We start from the raw sequence: 22,345 nt of genomic DNA on the forward strand, positions 1-22,345 counted from the left end.
TCTTCTCAGCTTCCTCATTTCTGTCAAGGGCACTATCATCCTTCTCCTCACAGTGTCATCCTTGACTCCTCACTGTCACTCATCCCACATATCTGGTCAGTTGCCATTTTTTTGTCATTTCTTCCTTCACGTAATTTCTTTTAGCCATCCTCTTCTCTCTATCCACACGGCCACCATCCAGATTCAGGCCCTTATCAACTCTCACCTGAACTATTCAAATAGCTGAAAAATTAGTCTCATTGCATCTGATCCATTCCTTCTGCAATGCAGCCCACACAGAGCTGCCAAAAAAAAATTTGCTAAAGTGACTGTCTGACCATGTTATTCTCGTACTTACTTAACTCAAATGGCTCACTATTGCCTCTAGGATAAAACATAAATTCCCATGTTTGGCTTTTAAATCTCTTCCCAACCTGGGCCCAGTTTAATTTTCCAGGCTCATTATACAATACTCCCTGAATACCATGGACCAGACAAACTGAACTCCTTGCTGTTCTTTAAATAGGACACTGCAGCTGCCATCTCTGCACCTTTGCACTGGCTGCTTCCTGTGTCTGGAATGCTCTCTCCCCTTCACTTCTGTCTCCTAGAATCCTTTATTCCTTTGAATGATTTCTCAAGTACCCCTTCTACATAAAGCCTTTCCTGATCTCTCTAGCTGCCAGCCCTCTCTACATCCAAACTTTATCTTTTGCATATTTTAGCTATGCATAATTTTGTAACATGTTTATCCCAGATAGAACAAAAGCTCCTTGAGGACATTGGCTGTTCCATTTTTGCCTTTGTATCTTCAGTTCTTAATGTGGCATACTAGGAGGACCAGAATTTAAGAATGCCTTGATGAACTAAGCTGCAGCATTTTATTCAGTGCACTGACACATATTAGAAATATTAAGATGAAAATTTTTATTTCAAAGAAAAAGCATAATACCTGCAAGTGATTATTTGTATCTGAAGTGCATTTTCTATAGATATGTTATAGTAACAGGGTAAAACTGTTTTCAAAAATTATTTTAAAATTACTGCAGCAATTGACACACCTGGTCCTTCTATTAAATAGTTATTGATTGATTCATAGCCAGAGAAGTAGGAAGGGATGCAAAAGAAAGAAGTGTCAAGATGCCAAATGAGGAAAGGGTATCCAGGAGGAGTGTGTGGTCAACAGTTTAAAAAAAAACTGGAGGAATTTCAAAGAGGATGAAAAAAGGGGGAAAAAATCAAACAGATTTTGTGATTAAGAAGTCTTGGTGACCTTTGGGAGATTAGTTTCAATAGAGAGTTAGGCTCAAACAGGCGGATTGCAAAGGGTGTGCATGGGAGGCTCAGGAGAGTATTGGAGATGAAATGGAGGAAGCAAATGTTGATTACTCTTTCTGGGGATAAAGGTGGGGGGGAGTGGATATAGGTGCCATATTTTAGAAAGACCGTTAATGAGCTTGATATTGTCTAGAGAAGAGCAATCAGAACGGTGAAATTTCTGGAAGTAGTTGCATCTGAGTATTGGTTAAAGAAACTGGAGATGTCTAACCTGAATAAGGAAAGACTTTAACAGACAGTGTAGCTGTCCTCAATAGAAAATCTGCTGATAGGTTAGGGAGTAGTATATTTGTGTAAAATAACCATAATAATAGCTCACACTTATATAGTACTGTAAGGTTTGCAAGGCAGTTTATGTGCATTATCTCAAATGGCTCAAGGATTCACTACAGGGTGAATATATGAAGGGCTCAGAAAGAGTGAAGAGAATAATAACAACTCCCATTTATATAGCCCTTTGCAGTTTATAGCTTTCTTAACAACAATCCTGTGATGTGGATAGTGCAAATAGTATTATTCTCATTTCATATTTGAAGAAGTATTTTCAAAGATCTATAGGAAGGAATCTAGCATATAAGGTAGATACTATATGGAGGATTTATGGAAGGAGAGAGGAAAGAATGACAGAATTAGAAAGGATGGAGGGGTTATGAACTGCACCCATGGAGGAAATACCCATAACTAGTCACAAATAGAGAACCAGAAGGGGTCTTAAATCCATCGAGTACAACCTCCTCATTCTACAGATAAGGAAATTGGGGAGTCAGAGAGATGAGATGCCTTGTACAGCTTGTATAGAACTTGAAACCAGATTTTCTAATTCCAAATATAGTATTCTATAGCATGGTACTATATATAGCTAGTGGGCCTCTAGGTGGCACGGTATATAGTGCACTGGGCTTGGAATCAGAAAGACTCCTCTTCACAATTTCAAATCCAGCCTCAGACAATTACTAGCTGTGTGACCCTAGGCAAGTCACTTAACCCTGTTTGCCTCAGTTGGGCATCTGTAAAATGAGCTAAAGAAGGAAATGGCAAACCACTCTAGTTTCTTTGCCAAGAAAATCACAAATGGGGTCATAAAGAGTTGGACACAATTGAAACAACTGAACAATATGGCTAGTGGAAGCCATTAGGTTCATTACAACTCCAGAGAGGGAAATGAGCTTGTGGTAGTACAATATGTAATGGCAGCAAACACTGCCTTGATTGGACCAACTCAAAGTGCCAGTCAAATAAAAACAGCAAAAACAGCAAAGAAAGCAAACTCTTTCAGGACAGATTATACCATCTCTATTGAAAAAATGTACATTTAAAAATATGGATAGACAAAGGAAATGACTCATTGTGGAATTACTTTGAGCAAGTCAATTAAACTTTCTGGCACTTTTTCTTCATTTGTAAAATAAGGGGTTTGGACACAGTAATCTCTAAAATCCAGATCCAGATCTTGGACCTAAGTTACTATAGTGTCTATCCCTTCCCAGCACAGCAGAGCTTATCCTGTGCCTCATTAATTTGGCCCTGAATTCTGATCTGTCTAGGTCCCTATTGTCTCCCACTGGTATTCTTTCTTGTACTATTAACTAGTATTTAACTTTTCATACGTATGTGTCAGTTAATACTTGGTAATCCTAAACTACTTAAGAGAAGAGACCATTCCTGTTATATCCCCTGTAGCAACAATGGGCTGCACACTCGCTAAATATTTGCTGATTGATTGACAGATGTGGGAAGATTTTGAGCCAAATGAGAGACTGAAACAAAACTTTGCAAAGGGGAATTAGTCGGAAAGCCAGCTGACAAAAATCTTAGTTTAAAGAGAGCTCAGGAGAACAAAATATGTTTATGTAGAAGGCAATTACATTTGACAGAGACCATCAAAAGTAACAAGCAGAGAAGCATCCTGTATACCTGGTAACAAGAGAAACACACTTTAGGAAGTAAACAGACTCACTTGTTGGGTGGATTAACTTAAATGTAAACTAATACCTGGGCATTTCAGCATTCTTATAAATAGAAAGCCTTTTCAGCATCCTTCTACTCTCTGGCCAATAAAATATCAATATTTCCTCATATCTCAAGCTGCTAAGTACATGGACCTCATCTGACGAGGTCTGCAGTTTCATGCCATGGTGAGGAATGATTGAGTACTTGAAGAGCAGATATTCAAAGGCTTAAGGAGTTTTTAGGGAAGATATGCACATCCTCTTAGGAAACAGGACAACATAAGCTATCAGCATCAGCAGAGGCTTCCTAGCGATGGAAAAGTGAATTCTAATCCTAACAGTGCTTCCAGTTGACTCAGGGGAACCTCTGTTTGTTATTAGCCATAGGAACCAATTATAGAATCTGACCAAGTTTTCTAAGGGTCTCTCGGTGCTCTTAGAACATGTTAAACTTTGAGGTCTCATGTAGAGGAAAAAGAGCCAACTGAATTTGGAAAAAATAGGAAAAGTCTGACCTTATGAATCAGGTGAGCAAGTAGTCACCCATACAGTAGGATTCAAAGAGTGCTTGAGGGTTGCTTTGCCTAAAACTCTATCCCCTAACCTCATTACTCCCGAATGTACTTGTTCCAGTGTTTAAAGCTCCATCAGTGGACAAAAAAGGCTTTCAAACCCTTTCCCGACATGACAGTTTGTTGAGACCTGTTTTTGATGGGGATAGGAAGAATGAAGAGAATTCCAGAACATAGAGCATGGACATGAACTTGACTGGGTCTCTTGACTGGTCAGAGAACAGAACAATTGGCTGGACGCCTAGGAGTGGAGCGGCTTAGATAGAGGGAACTAGGAGTACAGATAACAAACCACCCACTTAAGAATTCTGAGGTCCCACGTTGCTTGTGAGTGTCATCAATCACAAGCCAAAGAAGTTTATAAAGATTGTAAATACTGCCACCACATTTTCTAAAACAAAAGTTGAGGAGGATATGTGGTTTGAAGAAGGATATTCCTTTTGCAATAAGTCTTTCATTCTTCTTGAAATCCACCTGGCCACCATAATTATAGGAGATGCCTTTGGTGTCTTCTGGGACTCTTAAAGTTGCAATTGTCCCCTCTCTCCATTTCACTGGGCTGCTCTTCTGTTTGGAGAAATGTATACAAACTAATGTCACTGAATTTTTTTTTAAAAATGGAAAGATCATGATCTCACTAGTTAACGGGGACCACAAAGGCCATCTAGTCCAACTCATACCTGAACAAAGATCCCACCTGTAACATCCCTGAAAAGTGGTCACCTGAGATTTTCTAAAATATTTCTAATGAAGGCAAACATGTTACTTCTTGAGGCAGTCAGTTACACGTAGAATATACGGAAGTTTTTCCTGGCATCAAGGCTAAATTTGCTCCTTTGTGACTTCTGGCCATTGTCCCTAGTTCTGCCTTCCAGAGCCATGCAGAATACATCTAGCCCTCTTCAACACGATGTCCCATCAAATACTTGAGCACAGTTATTATGGTTTCCAAAAGTCTTTTCTTCTTGAGGTTAAACACCCCCAGTTCCCTTAACTGATAAAGTATAAGCTCAAGGCACTTCACTATCCTGGTCACCCTCTTCTGGATACTCTCTAGTTGATCAGCTCCAATATATTAAAAATGACAATTCTACCTAAACTAATCTATTTATTCAATGGCATCTCAATTAAATTACCAAAAAATTATTTCACTGAGCTAGAAAAAAAAAGAAAAAAAATGTCAAATAGCACAGGATTAATCACAAACCCCAGTAGACGCCTTTCCAAGTTGACCTGAAACCTTTAATCACTATCTTTATATCCAGTCATTCAACTAGTTCCAAATATGGCTTGCCTCTATAATGTCTAACCCATATCTCTCCATTTTGTTTGCAAAAATAGCATGGAAGACCTTATCAAAATGCTTCGTTAAAAGTTTGGTAAACTAAATCTATAGAAGTCTCCTGATTTACCATTATGCTACACCTGTAAAAGATAACAGTGTGGTGAATCTGGCAAAATCTTTTTTTTTTTAATTAAGCCTTACTGGCTCTCTCTGTGATTGCTCCTTTTCTAGATATTTACTCACCACAATGTGGGCTAAAATTTTGCCAAGAATTAAAATCAAATTTACTGGCTTATGGTTTTTAAGCCCATTTGTGTTCCCTCTTTTAAAAATTTGAACATTTACTCTTTTCCATTCCTATTATACATCTCTTATTCTCTGTGATCTTTCAGAAATAATTGACATCAGCTCAGTTATCATGTCTGCTAGTTTGGTGTTTTGTTTTGTTTAGTGTCCTCTGGACCCGATGACTTGAACTCATCCAGGGCAGTTAGAACTTCCTCTTACTCTCTTCCATTTGTCTTGGATTTCTACTTCCTATTCCTCATTTTTGTCCTGTTCTTTATAGACCAAAAGTCATTCTTGGCAGAGAAAATAGAAGCAAAATGAATTGACCCACTCTAGCTTTTCTCCATTATTGATAATCATTGTTTCAAGCAATGATTCGATCTATTCTTTGACCCTCTTCTTTCCCCCCAAATAAAGCTAAAACAAACAGAAACCAGTTTCATTGTCCTCATTACAAGCCTCAGCTTATCCCAAATAGTAGTGAGTCTAAATCCTACTCTTACTGACTTGAGACATACTTTTGTACTCATCCTTCCTTCCATCCCCTTTCTTCCATCCTCTGTATATTCTTTTTTTAAAATATATATATATATATAAATTGATCAATTAATTTCCTGTGCATCCTTATCAGTCTATTCAGACAACTCCCCGTTTTTCTCTTAACTAAAATTGTCACAGAAGCCAAAGAACATGATATAGGAGAAAAGGATAGTTACAGGGTCAAAAGTTTCAGAGAAGTCAGTCAACATGCATTTATTAAACTCTTACTATGTGCCAGGCACTGTGCTAAGCATTAGGAATACAAATGCAAGCAAAAACAAAGACATCCCTCAAGGAGTTTACATTCTAATGGGGAAAACAACACATAAAAGGAAACTGAAAATGGGGTAAGAGAAAGTACTCAGGACAGGGCCATGATTGAGAAGTCTGGAAGTGCTCAGCATGGTGGGAAATGGAGCATAGCTGGGTCTGCTCACTGTCCTTAAATAGAAGTTCTAGAGCAGAGGTTCCCCCCAAAAAATTACTCAGTGCTCCCCTGGAAATCTACTATCTTTAGCCCTTTAACAGTTTTTTTTTTAAATTTGCACCATTTCAAAAATTATAAAACATTTTTTAAATGATGTATCTTAAATTTAACAATTTATTATAAATTGTGGGTTTTTTCCTACATTGAAACTTTGATGATGCAATATTGCATCATGTAACCATATAGTACCATATTGTAAACAAGTCATTACACACACATATTCCTACCAATGCATTCTGGACTCCCCAACAATGCGCTACACACTCATCTGCCAACACTTGCTTGTTAAAACCTGTTGGCAGACTTGACCACTGATCCATTATAACTTGCATTTCCAAACTTGCATTTGAAAACTTAACTCTGTTACACAACAGATAAAATACATGGAAAAGGGTTTTTCAAAATTTTTTTCTCTTCTTTCCTTATCCTTCCACGGGCCTCCTTATTTTTATTCAATGCCCCCCAATTGTGCCTAAGGCCACTACCATCCCCTATTGTTCTAGTACCCCCTTTGGGAACCTACGTATAGAGAAGTTATCCAATCAGAGGGAGGGACACCCCAAGGTGGAGGATACCTCCAAGGTGTGAATTCCAGGGCTGAAGTGATCATCCAGGATAAAGCAGTTTCTGAGTCATGGTGAAAAAGACAGGCAATCAGTAAACATTTATTAAGTACCTACTATACTCCAGGCACTATGCTAAGCTCTGGGGATACAAAAAGAGGCAAAAGACGATCCTTGCCCTCAAGGAATCCACAATCAATAGGTTTGACCAAACCAGGTTTCTGATCAAAAACTTTCAGTGACTCCCTAAGCTAAAAATATAAATTCCTTAACCCGGCCTTTAGGCATCTCCACAATTTAATATTAACTTGCCTTTCTAGTCATTTCATTTTCCTCCCTTTTGTGCAGTCCATCTTCTCACCAACATTCTATGGTCTGCTTCCAAAGATTTGTACTAGCCATGCTCTGGGCCTGTAACATGCTCATTCCTCTTCACCATCAGAATTCTTATCCCACTTGAAGTCTCAGTTCAGCTTCCACCTCTCCAAGGAAACCTTCCCTGACCTTCCCAGCTGTTAGTTATCTTTTAATTTTCAAATATTTCCAGAATACTATTTCCAATATCTCTTTTGTGCCTTTCGTCACCTGCTTTGCATATATGTATTATGGTCCATGTCATATCTCCTCATTAGAATGGAATGCTTTTTGGTTCTGAGTTAGAAGGATTGTTTCTTTTTTATATTTATATTCCTAGAACTAAACACTGTACCTTTCTAACAATGTCAATGATAGAAAGAAAGGCCCTCATATATAACAAAATATGTATAGCATGAATTTTAGTAATTACAAAGAACAGGAGGGAAAGATGCCCGTTGATTGGGGATTGGCTAAATAAGTTGTGGTAAATGAATATAAATGAATATTGCCATGTTATAAAAAAGGATGAACATGAAGAACATGAAGAAGTGTGGAAAATATATCAACTGATACAAAGTGAAGGAAATAGTACCAGGAAAAACTATACGCACAATGACTATAGCAATGGAAATGGAAAGAATAGAACCAAAAACAAAAAAAAACTTGAATGCTATTAAATTAAAATGACTCAGCTTGACTTCAAAGAAAAGATAAGAAAAAGTCTCCCTCTTTTTTCATTGGAGACATGGAGAACCGTACTTGTAGAACATTGCATAGATTTTCAGACTTGATATACCAGTTTGTTTTTTCTGAATTGCTTTTTTTTTTATCTTTTCTTTTTGGTCTTTGTTATAAGGGGGAGGCATATATTTGGAAATAAAGGTGATATAAAATCAAAAGATATCAATAAAAATAGAATTAGAAAGCCCCTTTGTGACTAAAGGGCAGGATTTTGCCTCCTTAGGTCAGGGTCTATATTTACCTTTGTATCCCCAGTTCTAGCACCTAGTTCCTTGAATGATAGATATTGCTGTCTTGTCCTTTGTTTTCAAAGAAGCCCAAAGACATCACAGGGTGATGTCTTGACTCTTGCATGAATTGGATTTAAGCAAGGCAGAGTTGCACAAAGTCCCCAGCCTCACTCTGTCCTCCAGAGTCATCAAAGGCCAGTGGCAAGACAAAAATCAGGATTACTGGCAATGGCTTGGGAGGCAATGGATGACCTTGGCATCTTCTGTGTCTGACCAAGCTCTAAGTGCTTCACAGTGCCTGCTTCAGCTGTCTTCACAGCCATTGGAAGAAATTGTTCTCACCTGCCCTTGTCACAGGGGGAAGTCTTCACATGCTTGGAGTAGACACAGACGGGTTTGTGGCCCATCAGTTACCCTCAACCTGGTTTAGTCTGTCTGCCAAGATGGTTTACCAGGGTGTGGTCACTGCGCATGCTACGGCTTCTTGGAGCCACAAGTGAGAGTTGAGTGATAGGTGGACACCAAAGGTGGATAAGCAGCCTTGAAAAGGGCTCAGCAAGCCCTCACCCCAGAGGTGCTAGTCTTCCCTGAATACCCCATGCACTACCTACAGACAGACAGACAGACAGATAGACAGATAGATAGATAGATAGATAGATAGATAGATAGATAGATAGATAGATAGATAGATATAGATAGATAATAGTATTTGTATTTGACATCAAGGTTTACAAAGCACATTACAAATATCACTTCATTTAATGGTATATAGTAAGTACTCAATAAAAATTTGTCGAATAGAATGTCTTCCTTCTACTGCCCCATGAGATCAAATGCTCCCTGAGGGCAAGGCCTATGGAAGTGAGAGCTGGCCCAAAGAAAAAAATAGGGTGTGGAGAGGTAGAAAGCAGAGGAGATAGTCTAGACAATGACAAGAGCTTTACCAAAGTCATAGAGAAAACAATGTACAAAGTATGTTCAAGAAACTGGTCAGACTCAGGCCCAGTCCCTGGGGATGGGGAAGGTGGAACACATAGAAAGGGCTAAGATGACTAAATTTTTTTTTTGCTTTTTTTGTTTGTTTTTTTGGTGAGGCAATCCAAGTTAAGTGACTTGCCCAGGGTCACACAGCTAATAAATGTCGAGTGTCTGAGGCCGGATTTGAACTCAGGTGCTCCTGACTCCAAGGCCAGAGCTCTATCCACTGTGCCACCTAGCTGCCTCTAAGATGACTAAATTTATAAATATAACCCTGGAACACTATAGGAATATTATCAATTCTAGCTTATTCTTAATTAGTGTATTAAAACTGGCCTGGGCTTCCTTGGTCCTAGATTGATGCATTTGTAAAGGGCTGCAATCTTTTGTCCTCCTGAGTATAAAACGGTGTCAGAGCTAATACTGGGGGAGGGGTTGTAGAGGTTGGAGGAAAATGGCCAGCCTATATGTCTCTTTGGCATCTTCTGTTCATCAGGTGAGTTTGTATGCCATTAGTAAACCACAGAAGCTGAGATAAACTGGTCTAGTGGGCATAGCTTGTATAGTCTATATTAGAAAGAACAGGATTGATTAGCTTGAATTGATTATATAGGGCTAGGCTGTGAGGTTTGGCCTTTAACCTGTAGGCAATAGGAAATCACTGAAAGTTCTGAGTGGAGAGTGGACAATAAGGAAGCAGTACTTTAGGAATATGACTATGTACAAGATAATCTAGGGTAAGGAAAGCCCCCTGTACTTCATGTGGATATTTGTTGAGCATTTCTGGCCTTTCATCCTCTAAGCAAGAAATTCTAAGATCTTTCTGCTAACCAGACTCTTCTCCTTCCCCACTTCTGCTTAAAGGGATATTTCCAGAACAAGGATCCATTCCCTCCCCAGCGATGGTTTGAAAAATCTTAAGAAACTGAAGGCCAGGTCAGCTTACAACTTTAAAACCCTCCCCAATTTGGAAAAGTTTGCCAAGCTCGTGGAAGCCAACCTCACTTACCCCAGCCACTGCTGTGCCTTTGCAAACTGGAGACGGCAAGCGTGAGTCATTTCCTTACTTTTCATCCAGTCTTATTTGGCCATTTTTGGAATACCAACAGACCCAGCCAGTCCATTAGGGACATGTAGCCTAAAGCACGACCAGATTGTCGTGGAAACTCACCTTTTCTTCCTGATGCCATCACTTGGAATCTCTCACCCTTCTGTCATCTCATCTTCCCTTTTGGGTTTGCTACTCTCTTGAACTATCTTGTCACTGTACCCTTCAACACACACAAAATATAAACACACACACACACACACTGAGGTCAGCCTTCTCATTTCATTCTAAGCTCAAACTGACCAATGGTCAGGAGGAAAGGAAAGAAGAACTTAAAAAAAAAAAGGAACAGAGGTAATAAAAGGATGGAAAAGGATTACAAGAATTCCAAGAAATCTTTGCCAGATCACTCAAGTGCCTAACATCTGGAGAAGGATGCATTTACATAGATGTAGATTTATCCTTTTAATCCCAAATCCAGCACGTTTACCTGCTAACTATGGATTTCAGTTTATTACAATCACATTGGGGATCATTTCTGAGAGAACTAGTATAAAGTCCAAACACAAATACCCAAACAAACCACATACAGAGGGTTGTGCACCCAGGCAAATACATGCACAGACATGAATGAAATGTCCTCCAGTCCTGAAGTGTTTTTAAAATGACTTAGAGCTAAGATGAGATCCACTTAGGGCTAGGCTGAGGCCCACTTAGATGATTTGCAGATAAAGGGCTGCTTTTGCAAAAGAACCATTAGTATGCATTAAGAGACTATCCTCAGTCAGCCAGTTCTTTGGAGATTAACTCAAGACCAATCACAACTCCTCTCCACAATTAGAATTCATAAGGGCCCAGGCCCAGGCAGAAGGGCTGCCTTTTTCTTATTAGAAATAGAAATTCCTACCAGGGCAAGAAAGATACCAATTAGCCTACAAGTCCCTGAAACTGAAACCCCCCCAGCAGAAATCTCAAAGGACATTAAGATCAACGCAAAAGCAGGTGGCTCAGAGATGTTCAGAGCATTGCCTGGAATGTTGCCAACATTCTGCAAACATGCATTATTTTATTGTTGCTGCTGGGAAGATTCTGGTCTTCTTGTTCAGTTGTTTCAGTTGTGTCTGACTCTGGATGACCCCATTTGTAGGTTTTTTTTGGCAAAAATCCTGGAGTGGTCTGCCATTTCCTTCTCCAGCTCCTTTTACAAATGAGGAAACTGAGGCAAACAGGGTTAAATGACAGGTCCAAGGTCACACAGCTAGCAAGTGTCTGAGGCCACATTTAACTCATCTTTAGAGTCATCTTCCTGACTTCAGGCTTGGCACTCTATCCACTGAACCACCTAGCTGCCCTATTCTGGTCCTAACACATCATAACAGAGACTGTGGCCAGGAGCACTGTGTTTTATCAGGGAACTAGACATCTTGTTATCCTTAATGGTCCAGCACCAGGTTGCTCTCATTCCAGGAAGCCTTCCCAGCCCAAAATGAGCTCTCCCTTTAAATTCCTATAGCACTTGCTTATCGTATACACTTAAAATGAATAGACTCATTTCATATCTATTGTACATTTGGCTTCTATTATGTACTGGTTATTTATTTTCCATAATTAACTGTCACACCTTGTATAGATTTATTGTACTTTGACTGATGTATTATGAAATTTTCCTATATTTTTTGTGTCTTGCCTCCCTATCTAGATTATAAACTTCTTGAGCACAGGAACTATATCTGCTCATACTATCCCCCATAGTGCCCTGTAATAATAACAGCTGACATTTTTAGGCACTTTATGGTTTGAGAGTTCTTTACTTATGTTATCTCATTTGATCCTTGCAATAGTCCTATGAGAGAAATGCTATTATGATCCCCATTTTGAAGATGAGGAAACTGAGATTCAGAAAGGATAAGTGACTTGCCTAGGGTTACACAACTTCAACATGTCTGTTTTGAAGCCAGGACTTTCTGACTCCAAGTCCAGTACACCAAAGGTGCTTAATAGATATTTGTAGATTGATTGGCTATGAGAACAGGTCTCCAGAGATACCACTTTCACAGTGGTGGACAGTGGAATATAATGAATCCCCATTTTATCCTCACAACAGCTCTGGGTGGGAAATGCCATTATTATCCCCATTCTAAAGATAAGCGAACTGAGGCAGGTAGAGGTTAAGTGAGTTGCCTAGGGTCATGCAACTAGTAAAGGAGTGAGGGCACATTTGAACTCAGGTCTTCCTGACTCTAAGCCGAGTACTGTATCCACTGCTCCAACTAGCTGATTCAACTATCTATGACACTGAGATCCTCTCCATCTTGATGGGTTCATTTCTGTTGGACCAAATCAAAAAGATTTCTGTCTTTAGCAGGAATTTTCTAAACTCTCCCTCTGACTTATTTTCCATTTTCTACATGTCAGTTATTTAGGCTTCTTTAAGAGAATTCAGGTTCTGATATGAAAACCTTTCTCTTGCTTCTAAAAAAGTAAGACTTGCCCTGGTTCAAAGAGTAGTTTTCTTTGAGCAAAGAGGAAAAAAATGTACTTGTTTTGTATTTTTTGGAAGGCAGTATTCTCTCCCAGGCTTGCTTCTGGTTCAAAGATGGCTATACTTAATTGATAACCCAGCCCATGTACCCTGGGGTACTTGGTTGGAAGCCATTCCAACCAATACTAACCAATATTAAATAGATTAGTATTACTAAATGGCTTCCAACTAATACTAACCAATATTAAATGGATTAGTGTTAGTAAATGCACACTCTGCACCTCTTACATTTACCTCTGCTTGAGCAATCTCTTGCTAGGAAAGTCTCTGGAGTATTTTACAGTACTCTTCACTGCAGTCAGCAGAGAACCAGAAACTTGGATTATGGACATGATTAATAAAGATGTTACATTCATATTCTATAGCTTCTACTTCAAAGGAAAGATAAAAAGGAAGAGTGTGTCTGTATGCATGTGTTTTTGTGAATCATGCATCTTATATTTGGTTACTAATAGAGAACTTACTATATTCAAATAAAATTCCCATATGAGACTTTACCATTAGTTTAGCTGCTGTTTGATAACAGAGAGATTATCTTGATATTCTCTATATTTGGCATTCATCTGTCTGGTTAGAATATTTATCATTTGGCCTCAATACAAATCTGTCTTAAAACGTCTCTTCCACATTGACAAATTCTCTTGAACGTTTGAGTTAAAATGGAAACCGAGACAGAGAAAATTAATGTGAGGAACTGGAAGGGAATATAGCATGGAATCCTGAATAAGTCAACTTCTCTTTTTAAGTGGGTTAGTGCTCAGATACTCTAGGGTACTGCATTTTCCTTCTTAATACTAACTCCTTTCCCCACCCCAAGTATCTAAGAAAGAAATCATGGTTATGAAGTTGGAGGGAATGGAAGGCTAGGGAGAAGAAATGGAAAGGTGGGAGACAGGAAGGATAGAGGGTACAAAGAAGGAACTGAATAAAGAATGAATCAACACGTTTATTGCCTACCAATACGATTGTTTTAGAGAAGGTATTTATTAATAGGAGCAACTTTTATGATTTTTCTTATCTAGGCAGGTCAAGGTGGTAGGGAAGGGGAATGAGAAGGCTAGAAAAGCAGCACACTACTACTAAGTTCTCAAGTTCAAAGGGACTAAAGACCCTACAATTGGGTCAGGAGCTCCACATTACAAAATATTTCTATCAATATGCAATATTAATATATAATATGCAACTCTCTAAATTACTACAAATTATAGAACAGGTACCAATCTACATTGGCAGAAGGCATTTTCTCATTAGGAATAACCTACCTACACCAGTGAAATAATAGATCCTGTACATACATATATATGTGTGTGTGTGTGTGTATATATATATATATATATATATATGCAACATACATATGTTTATAAAAATCAATGAAAAGAAATAGACATGTCAATAATTTCTAAACAGTCTGCTAAAAAATAATATGCATTATAGTCTTAAGTAAGCAGCAAAGTTAGAAAACATACAAAAAAATCAGAAGACCTAGGTTTTAGTTCTTACTCTGACACTTCACATTTCTGAGCATCAGTTTTCTCTTCTACAAAATGTTGTTGTTGTTGATGTTGTTCTTCAGTCATTTCAGTCATGTGCAACTCTTCGTGACCCCATTTGTGGTTTTCTTGGCAACGATCCTGGAGTGGTTTTTCATTTCCTTCTCCAGCTCATTTTACAAATGAGGAAACTGAGGCAAACAGAGTTAAGTGACTTGTTCAGGGTCACACAGCTAATAAGTGTCTGAGACCAGATTTGAATTCATGTCTTCCTGACTCCAGGCCTGGCACTCTATCTACTCTGCCACCTAGCTGCATCTACAAAATGAGGTTGGACTGAATGACAGTGACCAACCCTACGGTGGGGAGAGAAGGAGTGGCAGGATGGTAAAGAAATGATTTACTCATGAGTGTCAGGAACAACTCATGCTCACTCAAGGACAAACCAACCAACCAAATTGAAGGAGAAAGTTACCTACTTTGGTAAAGGTATAAATGGACCCTGTGGCCTTCCTCCCCACACTCAGATTATCTTCTCGGTAGACTATCCAAGGTGAGGGACATATTCTCTTGTTTTTACTTGACTATATGACATAAACAAAAATAAGCATTTATCAAGCATCCACCTTGCACTGTGCTAAGCAATGAGAATGTAAAATAAGGCACACACACAAAAAAAGTCCCTGCTCTCAGGAATTCACAGTCTAATAGGAGACAACATGCCACCAGCTAAGTACAAGCAGACTAAGCTGGAGATCATCTCAGAAGGAAGGCACTAAGACTAGGGAGAACTGAAAAAGGCTTCTTAGAGAAGGTGAGACCAGCTGAGATTCGAAGGAAACCAGAGAAGCCAAAGGGCAAAGGTGAGGGAGTTTTATTTGTAGGGTATAGCCACTGAAAATACCTGGATTCTGTGTCATTGGATACAGAGGACATGGGGAGATAGGGAGGGAGGGAAAGTAAGGTGGAAGAATGTAAGAATATGAAGTAATAATAGTAACCCTTACACCTGGCCTTAAAGACAATGAGCTGTTAATTGGGGGAGGGAGGGGTGAAGGTGGTACAGAGGGTGAGAAATCTCAAAAACCACACCATTTCTGTCACATAAAAATGCAGTAATGTGGTTGCCATTCTGCAATCAAGCCATTGATCGCATGCTTTTTTTTTCCTCCTTTCTTAGCTTTGAGTTGCATCCACTTTGTAATAAATCTTTTGTGAGACAAGACAGTGATGATCTGGCTATGGATTGGGGTCATAGAAGAAGATCTATGGAAGAAGAGTATGTATCAAGTCTTGACAAAGGGCTCGATATAACAGAAACTGAATTTGACTATGACTTATGTAATGAAGTGGTTGATGTTGCTTGCTCTCCTAAGCCTGATGCGTTTAACCCATGTGAAGACATCATGGGCTACAACTTTCTCCGAGTCCTCATATGGTTCATTAGTATCCTGTCCATCATGGGGAACATTGTGGTGCTGGTGATTTTGATCGCCAGTCAGTACAAACTCACTGTCCCCCGGTTCCTTATGTGCAATTTGGCTTTTGCTGACCTCTGCATTGGTGTCTACCTACTGCTTATTGCTTCAGTGGATATCCATACCAAGAGTCAGTACCACAACTATGCCATTGACTGGCAAACTGGTGCAGGCTGTGATGCTGCAGGTTTCTTCGCTGTCTTTGCCAGTGAGCTCTCAGTCTACACACTTACAGCCATCACCTTGGAGAGATGGCACACCATCACCTATGCCATGCAGCTGGACCGCAAGGTGCGACTCCGCCATGCTGCCAGCATCATGTTGATAGGATGGATCTTTGCCTTCTCAGTTGCCCTCTTGCCCATTTTTGGTGTCAGCAGCTACATGAAGGTGAGCATTTGCCTGCCCATGGACATTGATAGCCCCTTGTCACAGCTCTATGTTATATCCCTCCTTGTTCTCAATGTCTTGGCCTTTGTGGTCATCTGTACTTGTTACACCCATATCTACTTCACTGTGAGGAACCCAAATATCATCTCCTCTACCAGTGATACCAAAATTGCCAAGCGCATGGCCATGCTCATTTTCACTGACTTCCTCTGCATGGCCCCCATCTCCTTCTTTGCCATCTCAGCTTCTGTCAAGATGCCCCTCATAACTGTGTCCAAGTCAAAGATCCTTTTGGTTCTGTTCTACCCTATCAACTCCTGTGCCAACCCCTTCCTATATGCCATCTTCACTAAAACATTTAGAAGGGATTTCTTTATTCTGCTGAGCAAATTTGGCTGCTGTGAAATGCAGGCTCAGATTTACAGGACAGAAACTTCTTCTACTATCCACAATTCCCATCCAAGAAATGGTCAGTGTCCCCCAATGGCCAAAACCAACAGTGGAGCTGTTTATACTCTTGTCCCTCTCAACCATTTACCCTAAAATCCAGAACCATTCAAATCTGGTCTCAGACACTTATTAGCTGTGTGACCCTGAACAAGTCACTTAACTCTGTTTGCCTCAGTTTCCTCATTTGTGAGAAAAGAGCTGAGCATTTTGTTGACAATAATTATACCCTGCAATTGTATAGAGTTTTACAATTTACAAAGTGCTTTTAAAAACATTGTCTTGGGACAGCTAGGTGGCACAGTGGATAGAGCACCGGCCCTGGAGTCAGGAGGACCTGAGTTCAAATCTGGCCTCAGACATATAAACCTCACTAGCTATGTGACTGTGGGCAAGTCACTTAACCCCATTGCCTAGCTAAAAAAAAAAATTGTCTTATTTGACTCTCATGACAATCTAGCAAGGTGGACAAGGCAGGAATCAACTCTATTGGACAAATAAGAAAGTGAAGGTTCAAGCAGCTTTCCCAAGGTCGTATGATTGATAAATAGAAGAGCCCTTGCCTACAACCCAGGTCTCTTAACTTTCCATGTAGTAAACTTTCAATTACATCATTTCCCTTATGCCTCATCTTGGAGAAATGACTACTAAAGTACTAGAGTAGAAGAATTAGGAATAGAATTTTAGCCTCTTGATTTCTCTGTTCCCTAGGACTCCTGCTCTAACTTTTGTCCTCTTCCACTCCACCCAACCTCCACATGTTTTACTTACTATCTGATCTTAATGGCTTCCTTTCTGTCTCTTAAATTTCACCCCAAAAGAACTCCACTGCATGGTGTGTCATGGTCAGCCTGATTTAATTCTAAAAGGTCTAGTACAGGGGTTGTTCATTTTTGCTGTGTCATCAACCCCTTTGGCACTTTGGCCAAGCCTTTGGACATCTTCTCAGAATAATGTTTCTAAATATATAAAATAAAATATATAGAATTATAAAGTAAACTAATTCTATTGAAATACATTTATAAAAATATTGGGAAAAAAGTTCATAGACCCCAGGTTAAAACCCATGGTCTAGTATACTCTCTCATTGAACCAAGCACCTATCTCAATAAGCTTTTTCCTTCTCTTCCTCTTGCAACTTTGTTAAAATTGCTTCAGTTCTATCCATAGGGTTCAAATGAACAGATCTATGTCCCTTACCAGTATCTTGGGACAAGAAAGTTGAAATTCTGGACTTTAAAACAAGACAAGAAACTAAAATAATGAATTAGAACAGTTTATTACATGGCACTTGTTAAAGCAAGATTATTCTCAAATAAGCTAATAATTTAGAATTTTTTGACTGCTTATCCATGTCTCAAGAAGAAGAAACACTTTATGGATTATGGTAAAAATGGTGGGGTTGGAGGGAAACTTGGGACCTTGAACATGTTGGACTCAGAGTCCCTAGATGTCCACCCCATGGATGCTCACAAGAAGCAAGTCTCTGCCTCAGTCAAGCCCTTTTATCTTCTGATTTAGGGGAATGTCAAACCAATTTGATTAGGCTTTTGTGCAGGTCATGTCCAAGGCAACGTTGTTAAAGTGAAGATGTGTGAAAGTTCCAAGGCTCTAAAAGAATTATGATTTATATGTAGTGAAGTATGAAAGGAAGAGTTTAGACTAAAAACAGTGCTAAAAGCTTTAACAAAAAAAAAAGTAACTGTGCTCATTAAATAAACAAGATTATGGTTCAAAAACCAGTATAGAAAAAGAAATTGTCCTTGAATTTGTGTTCCCTTCTTTCCATCAGGAAGGTTCTACGCTGTTTTCCAAATTTATTACTAACAACAAAGAACAGCATATGACAAAGGACTTATGGATTTCTGTGGCCAGTTCCCAAATCTCCTTTATTTATGTTCAGTCCCTGCCCTATAGCTTGTAGCCAGTTATCTTTTTTTAGCTTTCATATTCTTCCTTTCTCTAAAACAGGGCTCAGAACACTAAAGGCCATCACTAGGGTTAATTGACACTTTTAGGAGGCTATTAAAAGACTTAAAAGATAAATAAGGTGAAGGCAAGCAAGGAAAGGAAGGAAGGAAAAGAGAGGAAGCAGGGGAAAGTAATCTTCTTGCAAAGCACTGTCATCGTAAGATTTGAAGTTGAAAAGAACCCTAGACATCATCTTTTCTGAGGTTCCTTTTTTTAGTAGAATGAAATCTCCAGATTTAGTTCTAAATCTATGATTGCCCTATCTGTGACCAAGGTCATGTAGGCACTGTGTAGCAGACCCATGGGAAGGAGGAAGAAGAGGACACATTAAAGAAAAGAGAAATACAGGTGATAGAAGTACTAGAAAATGTGTGTCTGAATTCAGCCAAATTAACATTTTATTAAAACCTACTAGGTAGAAGACATCATGGAATAGGGAATAAGGAATTGTCTTCAGCGGCAGCTAGGTGGCGCAGTAGATAGAGCTCCAGCCTTGGAGTCAGGAAGACCTGAGTTCAAATCCAGCCTCAGACACTTGACACTTACTAGCTGTGTGACTGTGGACAAGTCACTTAACCCCAATTGCCTCACCAAAAAAGAAAAAAAAAAAAAACAAGAATTGTCTTCAATGTTAGGAAGACTTGTGTTCAAGCCCTACCTATGATACTTCCTGTGTATGTGACTTTAGGCAAGGCATTTGACTTCTCAGTTCCTCAGACATCTCACTAAGACTATAAATTGCAGAACATGTGCTATTCTGTATTGTTAGAAGGTGTTTCCTCCATAAACCAATGAAATCATAGGTCTAGTCCCCATCTCCCCTTCCTTTACCCCACCAAAATATACAAAGTATTAGAGATTAAAAAACAAAAATGAAACAGTATCCACCCTGAATAGCTTATATTCCATTTGAGGAATATAACAACTTCACAATAAATCAATTAAAATATATACATAATAATCTCAAAGAAAGAGTATTTTAGAAAAAATACAAAATCCACCTGGAGATCTCCACCCCCAAATTAATTAATGTTCAAATAATCAATAGCAAGATCAATTGTCACTTTCAAAAGTGTACCTGCTTCAGAACCCTCTCTGTCCCCAGAGCCTTTTGAATTATTTTGAAGGAAGAATGATGGGAAAAGGCCCAGAACATCATATCATCACCCAAATTCATGCACCCAAAAACTTTCTCTGCAACCGCCCCCCCCACAAACTTTGGAACATATCTGAGAATAGATTTTTCAAAGACAGAAGTTCATTACTGCATAGAATTTCCCACCCGTAAGTATGGCCTTAGCCTCTGTATCATCTAATCAATTCTTCTCTGGAATGGATACGTTGGAAAAGAGCACCAAACCTCACTATTCCTTTTGGTTTTCTCTCAAGGAATTTTCCATTTTCTTATCTGTGGCTATAGTTTTCATAAGCCCAAGAAGTAAAAGAGAAATGCTATGAAAATCATTGTTTCTCTCTCTCTCTCTCTCTCTCTCTCTCTCTCTCCCTCTGTCTCTCCCTCTCTCTCTCTCTGTCTCTCTCTGTCTCTCTCTCTGTCTCTCTCTCTCTGTCTCTGTCTCTGTCTCTGTCTGTCTGTCTGTCTCTCTCTCTCTCTCTCTCTCTCTCTCTCTCTCTCCCATATAAAGTAAAGACAGTATGGCATAGCGGAAAGGTTCCAAGGCTTGAAAGTGCCACAGTAGAAAGAGGGCTACATGTAGAGACAAAAAACAAAAAATAAAAATAAATGACTTTCAGCTCTATGCAGCCCCCTTGTCTTACACTGTTGAAATGATGGTGGCAGTGTGGTGAAAAAGGGACAGGGGATTCTGGGTAACTAGACTCAACATAAAGTAGTAGATAGAGCTCTGGGTATGGAATAATGAAGACCTGGGTTCAAATCCCACCACAGACCCTACTGGATATGGGACTTTGGGCAAGTCATTTTACCTCTCTCATCTTCAGTTTCTTGATCTGTAAAACAAGTAGGTTATTCTTAATGGCTTCTAATGTCCCTTCCATTTGTAAGTCTATGATAATATGATCTGTAATCATTAAGTGTTAACAGTAAATGTCAGAATCTTTGTTAAATGCACATCAATACACCACTGGAGGAAACGAATTATATTAATATTGATATTCTCACCATAAAAGAGACTAGTACATATAAAGAGGTTGTAGCTAAATGGAAAGATGGCTCATAGTTTCTCCTGTTTGAAGATCCAAATAAAATAATTGTCAGGTTTGGTTTTATTATACCTCTAAAGGCAACAAAAAAACATCATTTCATATAAATTCTGGTTATGAAATGCTCATGAAATGCACGAGCAAAAGGATCACAATGACAATAATTGCGGCTTATGCACCAACATTAACCAAGAAGGATGAGGAGGTAAAGAAGTTCTACAAAGAGCTCAATAAGATTCTCCAACTTAAACCATCATAGATTTTATTACTTAGTGTTTCCAGTGTAAAAGTGGGCATAGGGAGGACCATAAAATATATCTTGAAATATATGGTTCAGGTCTATGAAATGAAAGATGCCCAAGGCTTCTAAAATACACAGAAGCCTCATGCCAATCTGTAAGGAACATTTGCTTTGGAAAAAAAAAAGAAGAAGAAGAGCTAGACATGGCAAGCACTGGTATTTTTGGTATTAACCAAAAAAAAAAAAAGAGTTGACTATATTACAACAGAAAGGATATAACTAGTTGCTGATGTGCAAATCACTTCCAAATCAGTTGTCTGCATGACTTTTAAATCAAAAGTCAAAAATCCAACACAAAATGAGAAAGAGTACAAATGAAAAGATATGGTATGCAATTAAAATTACTCCAACCTGACCTACTCAAATAAGTTATTGACCCTGAGAAATGTTAAATACATAAAAGAACAGAGGTTGACTTGGACTAACATTGAGAAAGAAACTTAGAAACAACCCTAGCCAGCATTGATCTCATTGCCAAGTAGAGAAATAGGTCAGCCAATATAAACACTAGTTTAGAATATGAACTCACTAGCAAAACTTTATGGAGCCCTCCAAATCTCCAGTAATGAGTTTTTGCTTCACACTTATCAACTTGGCAAAGATGATAAACAATAGTATTGGAGTGGTTGCATGAAGATAGACCTACTAATACAATAAACCATTGGTGGAGTTAAGAATTGGTCCAATTATTCTGAAAAATAATTTGGAATTATGCAGGAAAAACTTTTTAAACTGTTGTTACAGTTTGACTCAAAAATCTCTATTGACAGTTCATCAAAAAGCATTTATTGAATGTCTACATGTGCCTGGCATTGTGCTAACCACTGAAGACACAAAGAAAGGTAAAAGACAGTCCCTGAACTTAAAAAGTTCACAATCTAATGGTAGAGATAACATGAAAATAATTATATACAAACAAGCTACATACTGGATAAATTGGAAATAGAAAGCAGTTCTCTTATTTTTTTCTCCTGAGGCCTTTATGCCCACTAATTTATAAAAGTGTTTTTCAAGTCTTGATAAGCATCCTGGTATTCATATCTCTTAAACAATCCAGATTGGCTTAATACCCTCATTCTTGCATAAGTCGGTTATACTTTGACAGAAGATTCAATCTACAGGTACATATTTAAAGTTAGTATCATACTACTTTACAAATAGCAAACCCAAGATAAATGAATTTCTGCTAT

General features: G+C 38.7%; 1 protein-coding gene across 7 annotated transcripts in view; it reads left to right on the forward strand.

Moving 5' to 3' along the window:
• The window catches only part of LOC114045195 (follicle-stimulating hormone receptor), a 270,986-nt gene that overhangs the window by 230,296 nt on the left and 18,345 nt on the right, over nucleotides 1–22,345 (forward strand). For 6 of the 7 annotated variants that reach the window (XM_027865040.1, XM_027865044.1, XM_027865042.1 and 3 more), the window contains 2 exons: nucleotides 10,172–10,357; nucleotides 15,568–17,009. In XM_027865040.1, coding sequence (XP_027720841.1) covers nucleotides 10,172–10,357; nucleotides 15,568–16,798 — 1,417 coding nt within the window. In that variant the 3' untranslated portion in view covers nucleotides 16,799–17,009. Of the gene's footprint in view, nucleotides 1–10,171; nucleotides 10,358–15,567; nucleotides 17,010–22,345 lie in introns of those variants that run through there. The other variant, XM_027865046.1, reaches the window with a different exon arrangement.

The sequence above is a fragment of the Vombatus ursinus genome, unplaced genomic scaffold (assembly GCF_900497805.2).
Source record: "Vombatus ursinus unplaced genomic scaffold, bare-nosed wombat genome assembly UNPS02014778.1, whole genome shotgun sequence".
Lineage (NCBI taxonomy): Eukaryota > Metazoa > Chordata > Mammalia > Diprotodontia > Vombatidae > Vombatus > Vombatus ursinus.